This window comes from Aulostomus chinensis, chromosome 2 (genome assembly GCF_037954235.1).
Source record: "Aulostomus chinensis isolate RoL2024-O1b breed Wild chromosome 2, RoL_Achi_v1.0, whole genome shotgun sequence".
NCBI lineage: Eukaryota > Metazoa > Chordata > Actinopteri > Syngnathiformes > Aulostomidae > Aulostomus > Aulostomus chinensis.
In genome coordinates, this window is record NC_141321.1 from 20,073,368 (window position 1) to 20,088,056 (window position 14,689).

Sequence of the window (14,689 nt, forward strand, 5' to 3'; positions counted from 1 at the left end):
GCTGTTTTATTCTTTATTTTTTCTTGCTTTTTTCAGCTGGAGGGAGTGAATGAGCCGGTGGTTCTGCAAGTGTTTGTGAGCAACGATACGGGACGTGTGAAACCCCATGGATTCTACCAAGCTTGCAGGGTGACTGGTCGCAACACCACAGCCTGCAAGGAGGTGGACATTGATGGCACAACTGTTATTGAAGTCTCCTTAGATCCCAGCACCAACATGACGCTAGCGTATGTACTTGAATGTGTATGCTGAAAAAGGAACTTTAGTAGGTTTTTTTCCTTCAGCTGAATGTTTTTCAAGCTCACTTCATCTCTCCGTACAGGGTGGACTGTGTTGGGATCTTGAAACTCCGTAATGCCGATGTGGAGGCTCGCATCGGTGTGGCTGGTTCAAAAAAGAAGAGTACACGTGCCAGGCTTGTTTTTCGGGTCAACATTCCCCGTCCAGATGGTTCTGTGCTCACCCTACAAACTCCATCGTCTCCAATCCTTTGTAGTAAGTGCAGAAAATTAAAAATGTAGACTGCAGATATGCACAAGGAAATTGAATGAGTTTTATTTTATTATTATTTAAATGAATTAAAATGGTCATATAATCCCCTGTTTCCATGACACGTACCTGCATACATATAGACTGAGATAAAACTGTTACAAAAAGCTGGTGGAACCTTTTCCCATCTTGCATTCCAAACATATCATTGCCTTCACCAAGGTCTTCTGTTTACATCTCTGCTGATCAGTCAATATTCACTCAGGGCTCCTACAGGGTCAATTGACGATTAAACACAATCCCATTGTAGTCAATAGCCAGACATTAGCAGATGTAAGCAAGCCTTATGGCTACAGTTGACCTGCAGCCTACTTGGCTAATAACTACTAGCATGACTTTTCCTTTGAAAAAGAGGAGAGGACCTGTTTCTAAAGTTTAATCTAGCTGTAGGGCTGATGACTGTTGTCTTTTGATGTCAGGATTCACAGACAATGTGTAAAGATCCCTCCATACTCGTATAATATGCGAAAATGCGAACAGAATGAGGGTGTGGTTGGTTTCATAAACAGGAAAGAGACGCCTAGGGCAATGAGAAAGTTTCAGTGTAAGTAGATTCTAGAGAACTGCTTTGGGAGAGACAGGGGAGAAATAGAAGGAAAGGACGAGACAATAGAGGTGTGTGGACTTCTGTTGTTTAGACAGAGCCAACATGCAACCCAGGGAAATATCTTTCCAGAGGAGAAAAAAAAAAAAGAGTTATCCCTTTTGGCGTGAGCGTGTGTGTGTGTGTGTGTGTGGGGGGGGGGGGGTGCGTACACGATGCAGGTCTATGAAATATTTTCGGCTTCAGTTTACTCAATGCCCTTTTTTGAGAGCTATCATCAAAACAGCGTATCTTTGATTCAGTGTTCTTACTTTAGCAAGCAGATTCAACTCGTACATGTTAGCCTGTTTATCAGAAGGAAAGCTAACATGGTTTGTTTCATGTGCGTAGATATAATGTATAAATCATCTGGGATTTTAATAATTATATCAAAATAAAAGTAATAAATATTGTAATATTGTGTGTGTCCAGCCCAGCCTGCAGGGGTGCCTGAAATCCTGAAGAAGTCACTACACAGCTGCTCAGTGACAGGTGGAGAAGAGGTCTTTATCATTGGCAAGAATTTCCTTAAAGACACAAAAGTCATATTTCAAGAGAATGTGTCTGGTAAGAGAGATTTTTTTAAGAAAGATTTTTAAAATCGTAAGGGCTATGGACATTTTGGATTTATGTTTGCATTGTTTCCCCCTCATCATACTCAATCTTGCTGTTGCAGATGAGAAATCATGGAAGGCGGAGGCAGAAATTGACATGGAGCTGTTTCACCAGGTACGGTATGATTTGTTCTTGTGGTTTTTATTTTTAAGCAAAATAATTAATACCACTCACTAAAGAGCTGAGTAGATAGACGTAGCCATTTTGGATTTGTATTAGGATTTGAGATGTAATCATCTTAGAAGTCTGCTGGTTCAAAGGTTTGAGTAGTCTCATTGTATTCTGACCTAATTACACTCAGAGGCTCAGAGGCCGTGCTGATTGTGTCCCAACAGTCCAGATTAAACTTTTGCTCTTGTAAACAAAATTCTCACAAGTGAGTGAATTGATGAATCTGCAGGTAACATATCAAATATATACAGTCACTTCAGGTGCACCTTACGATACTAATGCAGTCTCTTAAAACATCCCAGCCATTGAATCAACTCTATGAAATTTTCCATTTTTTGTTTGTCAGAAAGGTAATACTACAAAGAGACTCATGTACAGAATGTCAATGTGGAAGCCAAGATATTAGATATAACTCTCAGTGGAAGGTAGTCCAGTTCTAGAGCTCAAGAAAAACACTTTAGTTATGGAGCAATTATCATTTTAGATGTTGGATGATAATATTGTGATTTAGCATTCATGTGGTCTTTTTCAGGCTTTAAAGGCTACATTATGGCAAAGTAATTTCATTTTCTGAATTTACCAGATTATTGTAGTATAATTGATGATTATTTATCACAAATCTAGTTTTGTTAGTATTCTTGGAAAGAATTTATAGTTATCTTTATATGAGCGATACACCACTACACAAGACGTAAGACTTTTTTATCCCTCGGTTGAAAATGGAGGTATTTGATTAAATACATTGTGGTATAGACATGATTGTCCCTCTAATTACATAGAACTTTGAGAATATCATCTAAAGAGGCTTTCAGAGATTTTTGACAATGACATTTGAAATTTGTCTTCTAGTTCATAGATTAACAATATAATGAATGATATGATTTGCAAAATAGTCCTTTGTTTCAAACATTCCTTATTTTCATCTATTTCTCATGGACTCAGGGAATTAAATAGAAATTTGTCTATGACATCCAGAGAACTATTGCTAATATCCTAATATCCTGTAAATGGCCAGGAGCAGGAACTGGGATTGAGTATTTGGTCCAGATTTCCTCCAAAAGTTAATAATTTGTTCCTTCTAATATAACCTCTCTTCTGTGGATCGCACAAATCTCTCAATTCGTTCATGGACTGCACGGTTAACAACCAACCAGACAGACTGACAGACACAGCAGTGAGATCACATTACCTCCATGGTCGAGGTAATTAAAACCTATATGACAATGCCAGTTGAAACTCATTGTTCAGATATAGAATTTATGGATGACATGAAAATGTGCCTAATGCAGGGACTGGTGAATGTACTTGCAGGTAACCAGTTAAACTGTGTGAGATAAAAAATAATCCCTTATGTAAAAGAGACCACTGGTAATAAACAAACATTGCCAGACACAACAAAAGTACAAAGACTTAAACACAGAAGCCGAACAACCAGAAGCAAATGCAGCATCTAATGTAATAGCAGACATGAGTATGCTTGGAAATGGATTCTAGCTTTTGAAATCCTCTATAAAAGAGGAAATCTTTGCAGGTTTAGTATTTATTACTTGAACAGTAACATCAATTAAAAAATCCTGAGATGGCATTTGGTGAGTTGTGGTTCTGGATTGGAGAAGACTGGTGATCTACTACAGCTGTATTTTGTAGGATACGTTTTTGATAAAGAGATCATGAAGACCAGTGACATATATGATTCATTCCCTGTAAGCAGTGATGAACTGCACCACCTTTGTTCCAGTCTAGCTAGCAGCGTGAGAATAAAGGATGTGTCCAACTTCAAACACAGACTTCATGGCTGACTGTACTTACAGGATATCTATTTTTATTTTGCGTTTCTGTGCCAGTCACTCCACATGCTGTTGAAAGTGTCATTCTAATTAAGACAAAGTCTCAGGTATTTTGTGGACAACTGCTATCCCAGTGTCATGTGGGTTATGTAAGGCAGGGAGATGTTGACTGGAATGTAGCTTCTACTATAGCATTTAAAGAGCCTTTTTTTTTTTTTTTACATAAATTGTTTGTGGCTAACAGTCTCCTTCACTACATTGCTATGCATTTCAACACAGTGTATTTTTAGGTATACTTTTTTTAAGTAGAGATGGCAAAAGTTTACACATGCTTCAGTGGAAGTATAGACTGATAAAATTAGAAGTTCTTTACTTCTGTAAAATGGAAAGAGTATTGGTTCTGAAATGTATACATTTAAAAAATCACCCTTTGAAAGACATTTCTGATGGTGAATGTCATATAATTTGAAAAATAGTATACGTTTCAAGGACAATTCAACAGTTCTAAGATAAAAATGAACTTGAAAATTAATATAAAAGAACATGAACTTAAATGTCACGAAGAGAACTTCAGCAATACATGACAGTCATGTATCATTTTGATGAAATCAATGAGGTCTCTTCTTTTTTTCTGTGTAATATTGTCTGATCCACTTTGGTTGAAATCTGTCTCAATTCTGGGAAGACCAGCAATGATGCAGAAATTGCAATAATCAATAATTCTGCTCCAGTGCATTAAAGCTGAAGTAACAAACTGTTGTGAAAATGTTATTAGGAAGTACAAATATTTGTGTTAAAATGTTTGAAAAACAAATATGTACAGTACAGATGCCTCGAAATTCTACTCAAGTACATTTATGAAGAATTTGTTCTTCTCATGTCTGTTTTTAAATAGTAAATAATGGCTGCTGAACCAAAATTCGAGATGCCCTAGAAATGCTTTACCACTTTGATTAACATAAGACAAATCCCCAGGAGAGGATGTAGGATAACTGAATGTATTGATAATCGAATATATTGCATAACCCCAAATTGAATGCTTTTATTTGTTCTTTTTGTCTGACTTTATTTCCTAAAGAATCATTTGATAGTAAAGGTTCCTCCGTACCAGAACCAAGCCATCACATCGCCCGTGTGTGTGGGAGTCTATGTGGTCACAAATGCCGGGAGATCCCACGATGTGCAGCCTTTCACCTACACTCCAGATCCAGGTTTGTTCCAGTCTCATTCAGTGTATCTGTAGCAATGTACAAAGTTTTCTTTCTTTATCTGTTTTCTTTAACAATCCCTTGATGTAAGAACAAACCTCAATGGTAATCAGCGCTCTGTCTAGATAGCAGTGTTCTTTCTAGATTATCATTATTTACACAACTTTTTGATTAGGTTTTAAATAGTTATTGTAATCAATAGGGCAAAGAAACATGTTCAGCATCACAGCTTTGTTAGGTTTATCTTTTTGCTGGAACCAGGAGCCGCACCTGAGATGTGTTAGAGGCTTACTGATTGTCAGAATGACTGAGCCCCTTTAAGCAGCTTGAGCAGAAAATGTAAGGAGGTCATTGCAAGTGCTTTAAGAATTTTTATCAAACAGTCACTTTTTCAGTGCTACAGTAGTTCATACATTTTATATTTGGGTTTCTGACATCAGTTTGGTTGCCTGCTAACACACAAACTGTGAAATAAGAAAACTCACTCATTTTGATGTGGGCTTGCTTGCTCTGTAGTCCAGTGATTCAATGAGCCGTTCAGATTTAATGCCCTTTAACGCATCACAGGGGGCTTCATTTGAAACAATAATTGGGCGGCATGGCTCAGGGGTAGAGTGGCCGTCTCGCAACCAAAGGGTCGCTGGTTCAATCCTCGACCCCGGTGACCATGTTGAAGTGTCCTTGAGCAAGATACTGAACCCATAATTGCTCCTGATGAGTAGGTTGGCAGCCTTGCATGGCTGCCTCCACCATCAGTGTGTGAGTGTGTGGGTGAATGAGATGACGCTGTAAAGCGCTTTGAGCGCTATATAGAATTGAGTCTATTTAACTACCCTCGCATCTTTCTTTAAGCAAGCCCTACCCACAAGGGGGGTATTCATTTGAGGCTGCCTCAGAAGGCAAATCCCGGTTATGGTAAGGGACGTGACCTTGCTTTCACACTCTAAGCAGCTGGCCAAGCTGGCTTGAGATCTGGACTGTAAAGCTCTAACGAGGAGCTTTTGACCATGAATACATGCTAATGTTTGTTAATACATCACCAAAATGAAAATATTATACTGGGAAATGGGCATAATATGACTTCTTTAAATAACAGAAAGAACACTGTGAGAGGAAAAAACATCATTAAAATTAGCAGCACAGGAGATATTGCCAGCTGAGCTTCAGTTTCACTTTCAGTTAAGTATACACCTTCATTGGCGCTGAGTTTAAGAGAGGGAAATGTAAATGGATCCAAATTAACTTGGCTGGTTTAAACTTGTTTTTAATTTCAAAAGCAGCAAATACAGTTCAGTGGGGACAGAGCAGGGTGCAGCAATAATTGGCAGCATCTTGTAGGAGCACAACGCAAGGCTCATAGTCCCCCACAGGCAGAACTTTCATTCATCTGCTCATGTTTGTTCACTTTTAAATATGAAAATAATCATCAAAAGACCCTCTAATACTTGAATGTTGTCCTGTAGAATATGCATACCTGTATTGATTTTCCTGTTTTCGTTTTTTTGAAAAATTAATAAGTTGATGTCTACTCTTGCAGGAAAAAATGATATTTCCGTGAAGAAAGAGATGCCCTCTCCAGTTAAGACCTGCTCTTACGATGACCAAAGTAAGGGTTCTTTTCACTTTGTTAACTGGAGTACAAACCTGTGATGGTAGTGTTTTAAATTGTGTGTTTCAGAAAACAAAGAATATTTAAATAGGAAAATTCAGAAGTCATGCTTAATGCTGTACAGCACGGCTCCTTGCCTTCATTTGTTGTCCATCGTCATCTTCCGCTTATTCCTTACTAGTAAGGGTCGCGGGGGGGCCGGAGCCTATCCCAGCATCTACGGGCGAGAGGCGGGGTTCACCCTGGACAGGTCGCCAGTCCATCGCAGGGCCAACATAGAGAGACGAACAACCATTCACACTCACATTCATACCTACGGTCAATTTAGAGTATCAATCAGCCTCGTCCCCAATTGCATGTCTTTGGACAGTGGGAGGAAGCTGGAGTACCAGAGAGAACCCACACAGGAACAGGGAGAACATGCAGACTCCACACAGAAAGATCCCACACCCGAGCCGGGACTCGAACCCGGAACCTTCTTGCTGTGAGGCCACAGTGCTGACCACTGCAGCCTTTGTTGTAAATTACTAAAATCTAAAATACCTATTGCTTCTTGTTGCAGTTCTGGATGGTGCCTTGATCCCGTCAATGTTGCCTCTGGTGAAGAGAGAAGACGTCACTCCAATGGAAGTCACCAGCAACCTCCAATCCTCTGGAGTATTTAAGGTGATGTAATCCCACTGAATTCATTATTATATTAAAAACATGTACACAGTAAATATAATTGGCAATATCCATTTATTTACTTACAAAATCATTTAATGTATAGAATTGCATAACTTTTTAGGGAAATTAAATTTTGTGCTGTTACTTCATTTCACTTTGTCTGTGTGTGTGTCATCAGCAGGCACGTGACCTGTGTCCGACCCAGCAGAACCAAGACATGGCAGCAGGCAATCTGAATAAGAACAGAGTTTTCTCCAACAACCTGTCACAGCCTGCAGCGGACCCCGACAAAGGCCAGGCTCCAGTTTTTACAAATCCAGAGCCATTAAGTACCATCCAAAAGCAGGACATTGCTGCTCCCAGCTCCTTTTCTGTGCCTGCAGACTCCCTGCTGCAACAAGGCTCACAGCAGTTCCTCCTGGAGCCACGAGAGGGCCTCGGGCAGGAAAGGCCAGGCAACGGCTCAGGGTCAGTGGGCCGGCTGTGTGGGGAGCCTGCACCTCAACAGCAGCAACTGTCCATGTTCCCGTCAGACGAAGTGGCCCAGTTGGAGGAGGCAGTTAGACAACTGAAGGCCAAAGGATTCTGTAACCTGCCACTTCAGACTGACAACTCCATGGCCAAACAGCAGCAACAACACATGCAGCATCAACAACAGATCCAAAAGCAGCAAATTCAGCAGCAGCAGCAACAACAACAACAACAACAACAGCTTCAGCAGCAGCAGCAGCAGCAGCAACAGCAGCAGCAGCAGGTGTTGGAGAATCTTCAGCAGCAGCTGTTTCAGTCACAGATTCAAATGCAGTGTGGTATGTTTCAGGATGCCTCTCAGGGCAAGAACGCAGAGCAGCAGGCCTCATCACAGGGAGTGGTCCCAAACCAGGGAACTCTTTTCCAACAGGCTCAGCAGCAGCAACAACAACAGCAGCAGCAGCAGCAGCAGCAGCAGCAGCAAGCAGCTCTCTTTCAGCAGGCTAATGAGCTGCTCTCTATTCAGACCAACTTCCTCCAGCAGACACCCTCACACCCTTCACCACCAATGTTCCACAACCCTTCTCCTTTGACTGAAACTCAAGATCCACAGGGGGCACTGTTCCATAGTCAGAAAGCCTCTCGCACACAGGAACAGGTGCAGGCTGCTCTCTTCCAAAATACCATGACAGTTCTACAGTCCCCAGACCAACAGCCCTCAACCCCAAGTCTTTTCCTCCCACAGACCAGTCCGCTTACAACTAACAGCCCTCAACAACAGCAACAGCAGCAGCAGCAGCAGATGGCCTTTCTCAGCGCTTTGCAAACCCCAGCTCCTGAACCACAGTCAGTATTTCAGGCTCAGACTCAGCTCTCTCCTATTCAGCAAAGAAGTCCAATGGAGCAACAGCAGCCTTCCCAGCCTCAGACCCACACACAACCGAATCAGCAGGGGTCTCTGTTTCAGAGCATCTCCCAGCATCCCTCTGCAAACAACCTTTCACCAGGCCAGCAGCAGCTGTTCTGTAACAACCCCATGTCCACCACAGACCAGACCTCTGGCCTCTTGTTCACTAACCAGGGCCAGATGCCTCCGTTGACCAGCAGCAGTCTAGTTTCCCAGGAGCCCCAGAACCCCTCTCTGCTTTTCTCTCAAGCCAGCCTGGTGACAGTAACCCAGCAGGATCGCCCTGAGCCCATGGCCTTAGGCAACCCCAGTGATCCACGTCAGCAGGTGCTGTTTCAGGACCAGCAACCAATGCAACTTGGAACCAGCTCAAGCAACCAGCAGGAGCAGCCTGTGGGCCTCTTCATGCCTCGGTCGAACATGGCCTCTCTGCAGGGGGGATTGGCAGCTCAGGAGCTTGCACAGACAGCCATGTTTGCCTCACAGAACGGTGTGGCTAACCTCCAGACGACCACCTCCTCACCTGTTCAGCAGCCAGGGACCCTGTTCCAGTCTGTTGTGAGTGGGACCATCAATCAACCCAGTCAGCCACAACAATCTGGCCTCTTCCTTTTTGGAATTCAGAATGGTGAGGAAATCGTTGTCTGTTGGTACAAATGTTGAAAAAGCCAGTAATAGCTCTGAAATCAGCAGATTTATGAGCTATGCTTAAAACTATTAAACAATTTCTTGTAGAGATTCAGAAGACTAGATTGACACCACTCATTTGTAAATCAAATATGGAGTTGGATGATGCAGCTGATTAGCTTAGCGTAGCATGAAAATCATGCAGAAATGGCTTTCCTGGCTCTGTCCAGTGGTTAGCACAATATTAGATAAGAAAATTTCAGAGTGATATTGATCCTTTGAGATCTTGACATAAAACGTTGAACTATTGCATGACAAAAGATTATATACTAACTCAAAGATCATTACAAGCACTTTTGATGATCATGATCATTACAGATATGAACTGGACAAGATGTGCAGACCCATCAGTTGTAGTTCCACATACAGAAATCATCTCTGTGTGTTGATGGTGAGGTCACTGTGAGGTCTGTAAACTAAATTTCACTCTCCATTTCTGTTGCAGAATGTGGCCAACTGATGAACAGTCCCGGGAACACGCTGTCAGATCAGATTATAGCTATCAGCCAGTCGGGTCAGAACCAGAGAGAGAGTGAGGCCCACATTCAGTCGCTGCTCAGCCAGTCGCTGTCTCAGTCGGTAGCTGTGCAGAGCAGCATCGTGGCTTCTCAGAACATGGAGAAGATCGACGACTTGCTGGTCAGCCTGCAAGAGTCCGGCAGCAACTTGACTCGTTCGTACTAATCTTCATGAAGGTTCACGTTCATCTTCATTTGTCTGTGTTCTTTTTTTTCCCTTACAGATAATAGTCAAATTTAAATAACTTAGTCCAAATACCTTCTGGTGATTTTCTGCTTTTATTTGATCACCAAACGGTTGTCTGCCCTGTTAGCATATGGTCTCCTTCAGGCAGAGGCAGTCTCTTTCCCCACAGAAAGTTCTCAAAGTCATTGATGAACTAGTTATAACTTAATGACTTACAGAATGCATGTGCACAATGAGGTGCACCCACTCCAGATGGATAATGGGAGACAAACAGTCAGTACTGTTGGTACATTTTTCTTCAGCGTTTCCCCAAGAAAAATCCAAACTACGTGGCATTTCTCATTTAACTTGTGAAGTTGTCTTTATATCTTTTAGATGGTTGAAGAGCTGTTTTTCCAAGGCATGTTTGTGAAAAGTATTCCCTTAAATGCCATTTGGATTTTTATCATGTGGATGCAGGTGGCATGGAGGTTACAGCAGGATGGTTGTGGTATGTATAGTTGGTGGTTTCAGATTCTGTGCAGGAAGTGTATGAAAGGAAGGTCAGAAGAGTAGTAAGGAGATAAAGAAATGTGAGGTAGAAGAACTGTAGAAATGACTAACAAAACTATTGCAGTCTACACTCATTTGATGTGTAGCTGTTTGTAGTTAAGTAGTGAGCTCGCAACTTCTGATAATGTAATAAATGTAAATGAAATCACCGTAGCTGTCCGGTTTAGCCCACAAAGTGATTGTTTTTGGGGTTTTTTTTTAGGGCCAGACCCACAAATCGGCTGATGTTAGTTGATGTGAACACTTATCAAGCAAAGCACCTTGGTTTCTTTTACAAATGATATCCATGGTTTGTCTAGTAGGGCCTGCTGTGCTCCAGTGCTGCACTGATGTCATTTTGGACACTAAGAGTTATTTATTGTTAAACAGTTGAATACATATCTCAAGCATTTGAGCCACATTTGAAAATGTGTTTATACATATTCTCTCTCTCGCTCTCTTTCTCTCTCCACAATATTTATTATGACATTGGCCCCATAAAGCACACATCAGTCAGGCCCTATTAGTTAATACAATCATATACTAGAAGAAGAGAATAGGATCAGAAGGGGATTAATTTTACAATCCAGCATTTTACATAACATAATAATACGTGCCTGTGTTCTGGCGCACACACGCACACACACACACACACACGTATATATATATATATAGAGATATAGATATAATATATAGATATATATAGAGATATAGATAAATACAGATGGATAGATAGATAAATATTTAGAGACTTAAGATTTATAATACCCCCCCCCCCCCCAAAAAAAATTGTTTTGTTATTTATTCAGGACCAGCAGCTTTGAAACATGTTCAGATATTAGAAAATATGGGAGAAGAGCTTTCAGGTTACAGGAAAGTCTTGTTTAACTACATGCACGCACATTCAAAAAATGTAGAATATAAAATAGTGTTTTATCATATCGTTTGTTTGAGTGTTGTTTTGGTGGTGTCGCACTGCGTCGGGTACACGTGAACTGGAATAGTATTCTCTTGCCAGCTAGAGAGAGCCTTTTCTCCAAGGAGGTTATACTGTATACGCTTGTTAAATTTGTCATTTAGCAGGATTATACAAAAAATAACCCTGCCTGGTTAATCATTCATAAGACTGGATGGAGGGGTGGAGCAAAGAGACTTTTGGTGCAGATCCGGACATTTTCATACATTTCTCAGGAAATATTACATGAATGTTGGCAGAGGTCTGTATTCTCCAAGAGGATTTTTAGTGTTTTCATTGCATTAAACTAAAACTATTAAGCGGATTCTCCCGAACCTTGGTTAAGGGGTGGAGGAGGTCTCTCCAAGTGGCCTTCTAGTTCAGTTTGTCACCCTTAATTGAACTGTAGAATCTCATCCATATTGGTATTAATAGCATGTAGGAGTAGAGCCCATTTTATATGCAAATGTTTCAAGTTAGTTTAATTTTTGTCTGCAGCTGGCCGGTAGTGGTCCCCTCCGGGCCAAACTCAGACTCGATGCTTGCTTTGCATGAATCCTGATGACAGGCCAGTTTTATGGCTCGTTGACGTCGTATTTTCATTTTTCCTGACTCTCCATTTGACATGGATCAATGCTGGCATGGGATGACAGTTTTCTTCCTGTATTTTGTTGTATTGTTTTGGCAAAAAAACAAAAACCTTTCATGTTTAGTTTCACTGTAAGTGGATGTGTGAACAAGGGGCTGGTCTCTGACGAAATAGTCCATTGTTGTCTTGTTTTATCTATACAGTGGATTCGAAATACAGAACTTCTAACACAGTTACATTTTATACACTTAAAAACAGCTATTTAATATGTGAGCGATGATGTGAACTTGACTAATGTGATAAAAGGAGCGATGTCGGTTTTGAGCAGAGCATTTTTTTTTAAAGGGACCCCACTCCTGAAGGAAAGCTGACTTTGGAGAGAAAGCGTGATCTGTCGTTAGCTTTCTCCAACTTTGTGAAATAGAAGATTTCCAGTGTTGAGTATTTATGAGTTTGTCTTTTAAGATTTAGAAAGATCTATTTCTTTTAATCGATGTAGTACCGTAGATCAAAAAAAGTAATTTATTCATATGTTGGTTATTATCGAAATTGTGTCCTGTAATCATAATTTAGTTGAGATCTTTTCAGAGTGTCTCGATGACAGCGAAGTGGCTTGACCGCCATAACTGCTTATACTGTGTCCAGCACCTTGAGATGAAAAGTGCCTTTCACTGAAAAAGTAAAGTGCGGTGATTGTACACCGTGAATGACATGTACATTCCTGTGCACAGTTATCACTTTATGATCTTGGGAAGTGCAGGTGAATGAATATACACCTCCCTGTGTCATGTGATTGTTCGAGGATTATCATTGGACCACAAGGCCCTGTAGTCCTTATTGACCAAACTGTTAACACTAGGGCCGAATGGCACCAAATTTCAACAACAAGCAAATCCTTTGAAATAGGGGCAACAGATTTCAGTATTATAACTTCAGTGTACTGAATGTGATTGTACAGGAAACATCTGAATTCAGGATGTTTTTTTCATACACACTGGGGAGAGTCTGGAGGAAGAGGAAGGATGATAAAAGTTCTTGTGTTTATTTCTGACTCAAAACATCTCTTTATTTCTCGCAATAGAACAAGATGTCTTTATTTTTTCCATTACCTTTTAATTTAATAACAATCTGTCATCGGTTTCTCCAAAAAATTAAAAAAAAAATCCCTAAAATGTCACTTTAGATATTTGTAGATGTGATCTGTGTGCCTTGAGAAAAAAAATGTTTTACCATTGTTGGCTCTGCCAATGATGATTAGTCCTCTACAACTAGAAAGCCATGAGACTTTAATGTGCTTAAATGCTCGACAAAAATGACTGGATAAATGTGGTTGATATTGTGCAATTTCTCTCATGTATCTAACTTGTTTTTACTGAAGTATCCATTGCATTTATGTTATCCAACGTAGATGCAGTCAAATTTTCTCTGAAACTGCTATGCAGCTAATATACTGTAAATGTAGATCTGTTAGTTTTTGAATATATATTTTTCTATATAGCCTCTCCAGTTTATACTTAACGGAGAAACCAAAATAGATTCTCTTGCTGTTATTTATGCTTGTTGGAATATTTCCTGATGCTTCGAGTGCTGCCTGAACTCATTTTTAATCTGTATTACTGATGAAATTTCTCATCTCAACAGCAATCTCAGACGTGTGTTTGTTTTGTGAGACAACAACATCAGTATTCCTGTCTTGCTTGTATGGGTTTGTTGCTGTCTCCATAATGTCCAGGCTCACTGTTTACTGGGGCTGTGGTTCTCGAGCTGTGTAATTCCTCACGGAGCCTCTTAAGTCACCAGTAAAAGTTGATACAAGCCAGCTTGGTTTCCTCTGTAATTGAATAACTCCATTTGATTCCCATTTCTAGAGAAAAACAAATCTTCGGTCTAGTTTGTGGTGCATATCATATTATTTCTTGTTCACTCCACACAGTTTCTTCACTCCCAACTCAAGTGAACCACTCCTTTAATAAACAGCCTTTTTTTTATTATAGTTTTGGAAATCGAAAAGGGTAATTTCACCTTTATGTTTCTAACCATGTGAACAACTATCACAAAACTCTGTATGTTCAGCTTTTGTTGGGATCTAATTTCTGTAAATTTGCTGCTACCTATAATAAACATATATACTTTTACTGAGTTGTACTGTCTTTTTTTGCTTTTTTGTTTCTTATTTATGTGGGTTTTGAAGTGTGTGTGTGTGTGTGTGTGTGTGTGTGTGTGTGTGTGTGTGTGTGTGTGTGTGTGTGTGTGTAAACTAAAGATAACATGTAATTTTAATAATGTTTGTGTGGGAAGCTCAAAAACTATTGTTTGTGCGCGATTGTTGCTTGCACAAGAAACAAAGTTTTGATACAACTGACTGAACCCACCTGATTGACTATAGACAAACGGAAGTCAAACATGCATGACAGATAACCAACATCGAGTTGTAAATTTTAACTGACTGAAACTGAGTTTCGCTTTTAGGGTAAAATATGTGTTATATTATTTTGGGAGAAGTGAAACTTAAAATTCTTCAAAGTAAAAGTGTCATCTGGCACCACCCTGAGGAGAAATGTGGCTCTTGCCGTCATTATATTGGACTACTGAAAATGAAGTAGCTTGTTGTGTTGCAAGACGATTGCAGCATCTGGGGCACGCATATAAAGCCCTA

At 40.3% G+C, this 14,689-nt stretch overlaps 1 protein-coding gene across 3 annotated transcripts in view; it reads left to right on the top strand.

Moving 5' to 3' along the window:
* Positions 1 to 14,162, top strand: part of nfat5b (nuclear factor of activated T cells 5b) — a 32,288-nt gene extending 18,126 nt beyond the window's left edge. For 2 of the 3 annotated variants that reach the window (XM_086183452.1, XM_086183467.1), the window contains exons 5-13: positions 37 to 227; positions 323 to 495; positions 1,565 to 1,699; positions 1,809 to 1,861; positions 4,784 to 4,916; positions 6,451 to 6,519; positions 7,085 to 7,188; positions 7,367 to 9,194; positions 9,699 to 14,162. In XM_086183452.1, coding sequence (XP_086039578.1) covers positions 37 to 227; positions 323 to 495; positions 1,565 to 1,699; positions 1,809 to 1,861; positions 4,784 to 4,916; positions 6,451 to 6,519; positions 7,085 to 7,188; positions 7,367 to 9,194; positions 9,699 to 9,937 — 2,925 coding nt within the window. In that variant the 3' untranslated portion in view covers positions 9,938 to 14,162. The remainder of the gene's footprint in view (positions 1 to 36; positions 228 to 322; positions 496 to 1,564; positions 1,700 to 1,808; positions 1,862 to 4,783; positions 4,917 to 6,450; positions 6,520 to 7,084; positions 7,189 to 7,366; positions 9,195 to 9,698) is intronic. The other variant, XM_086183459.1, reaches the window with a different exon arrangement.
* Positions 14,163 to 14,689: the final 527 nt, after the last annotated feature.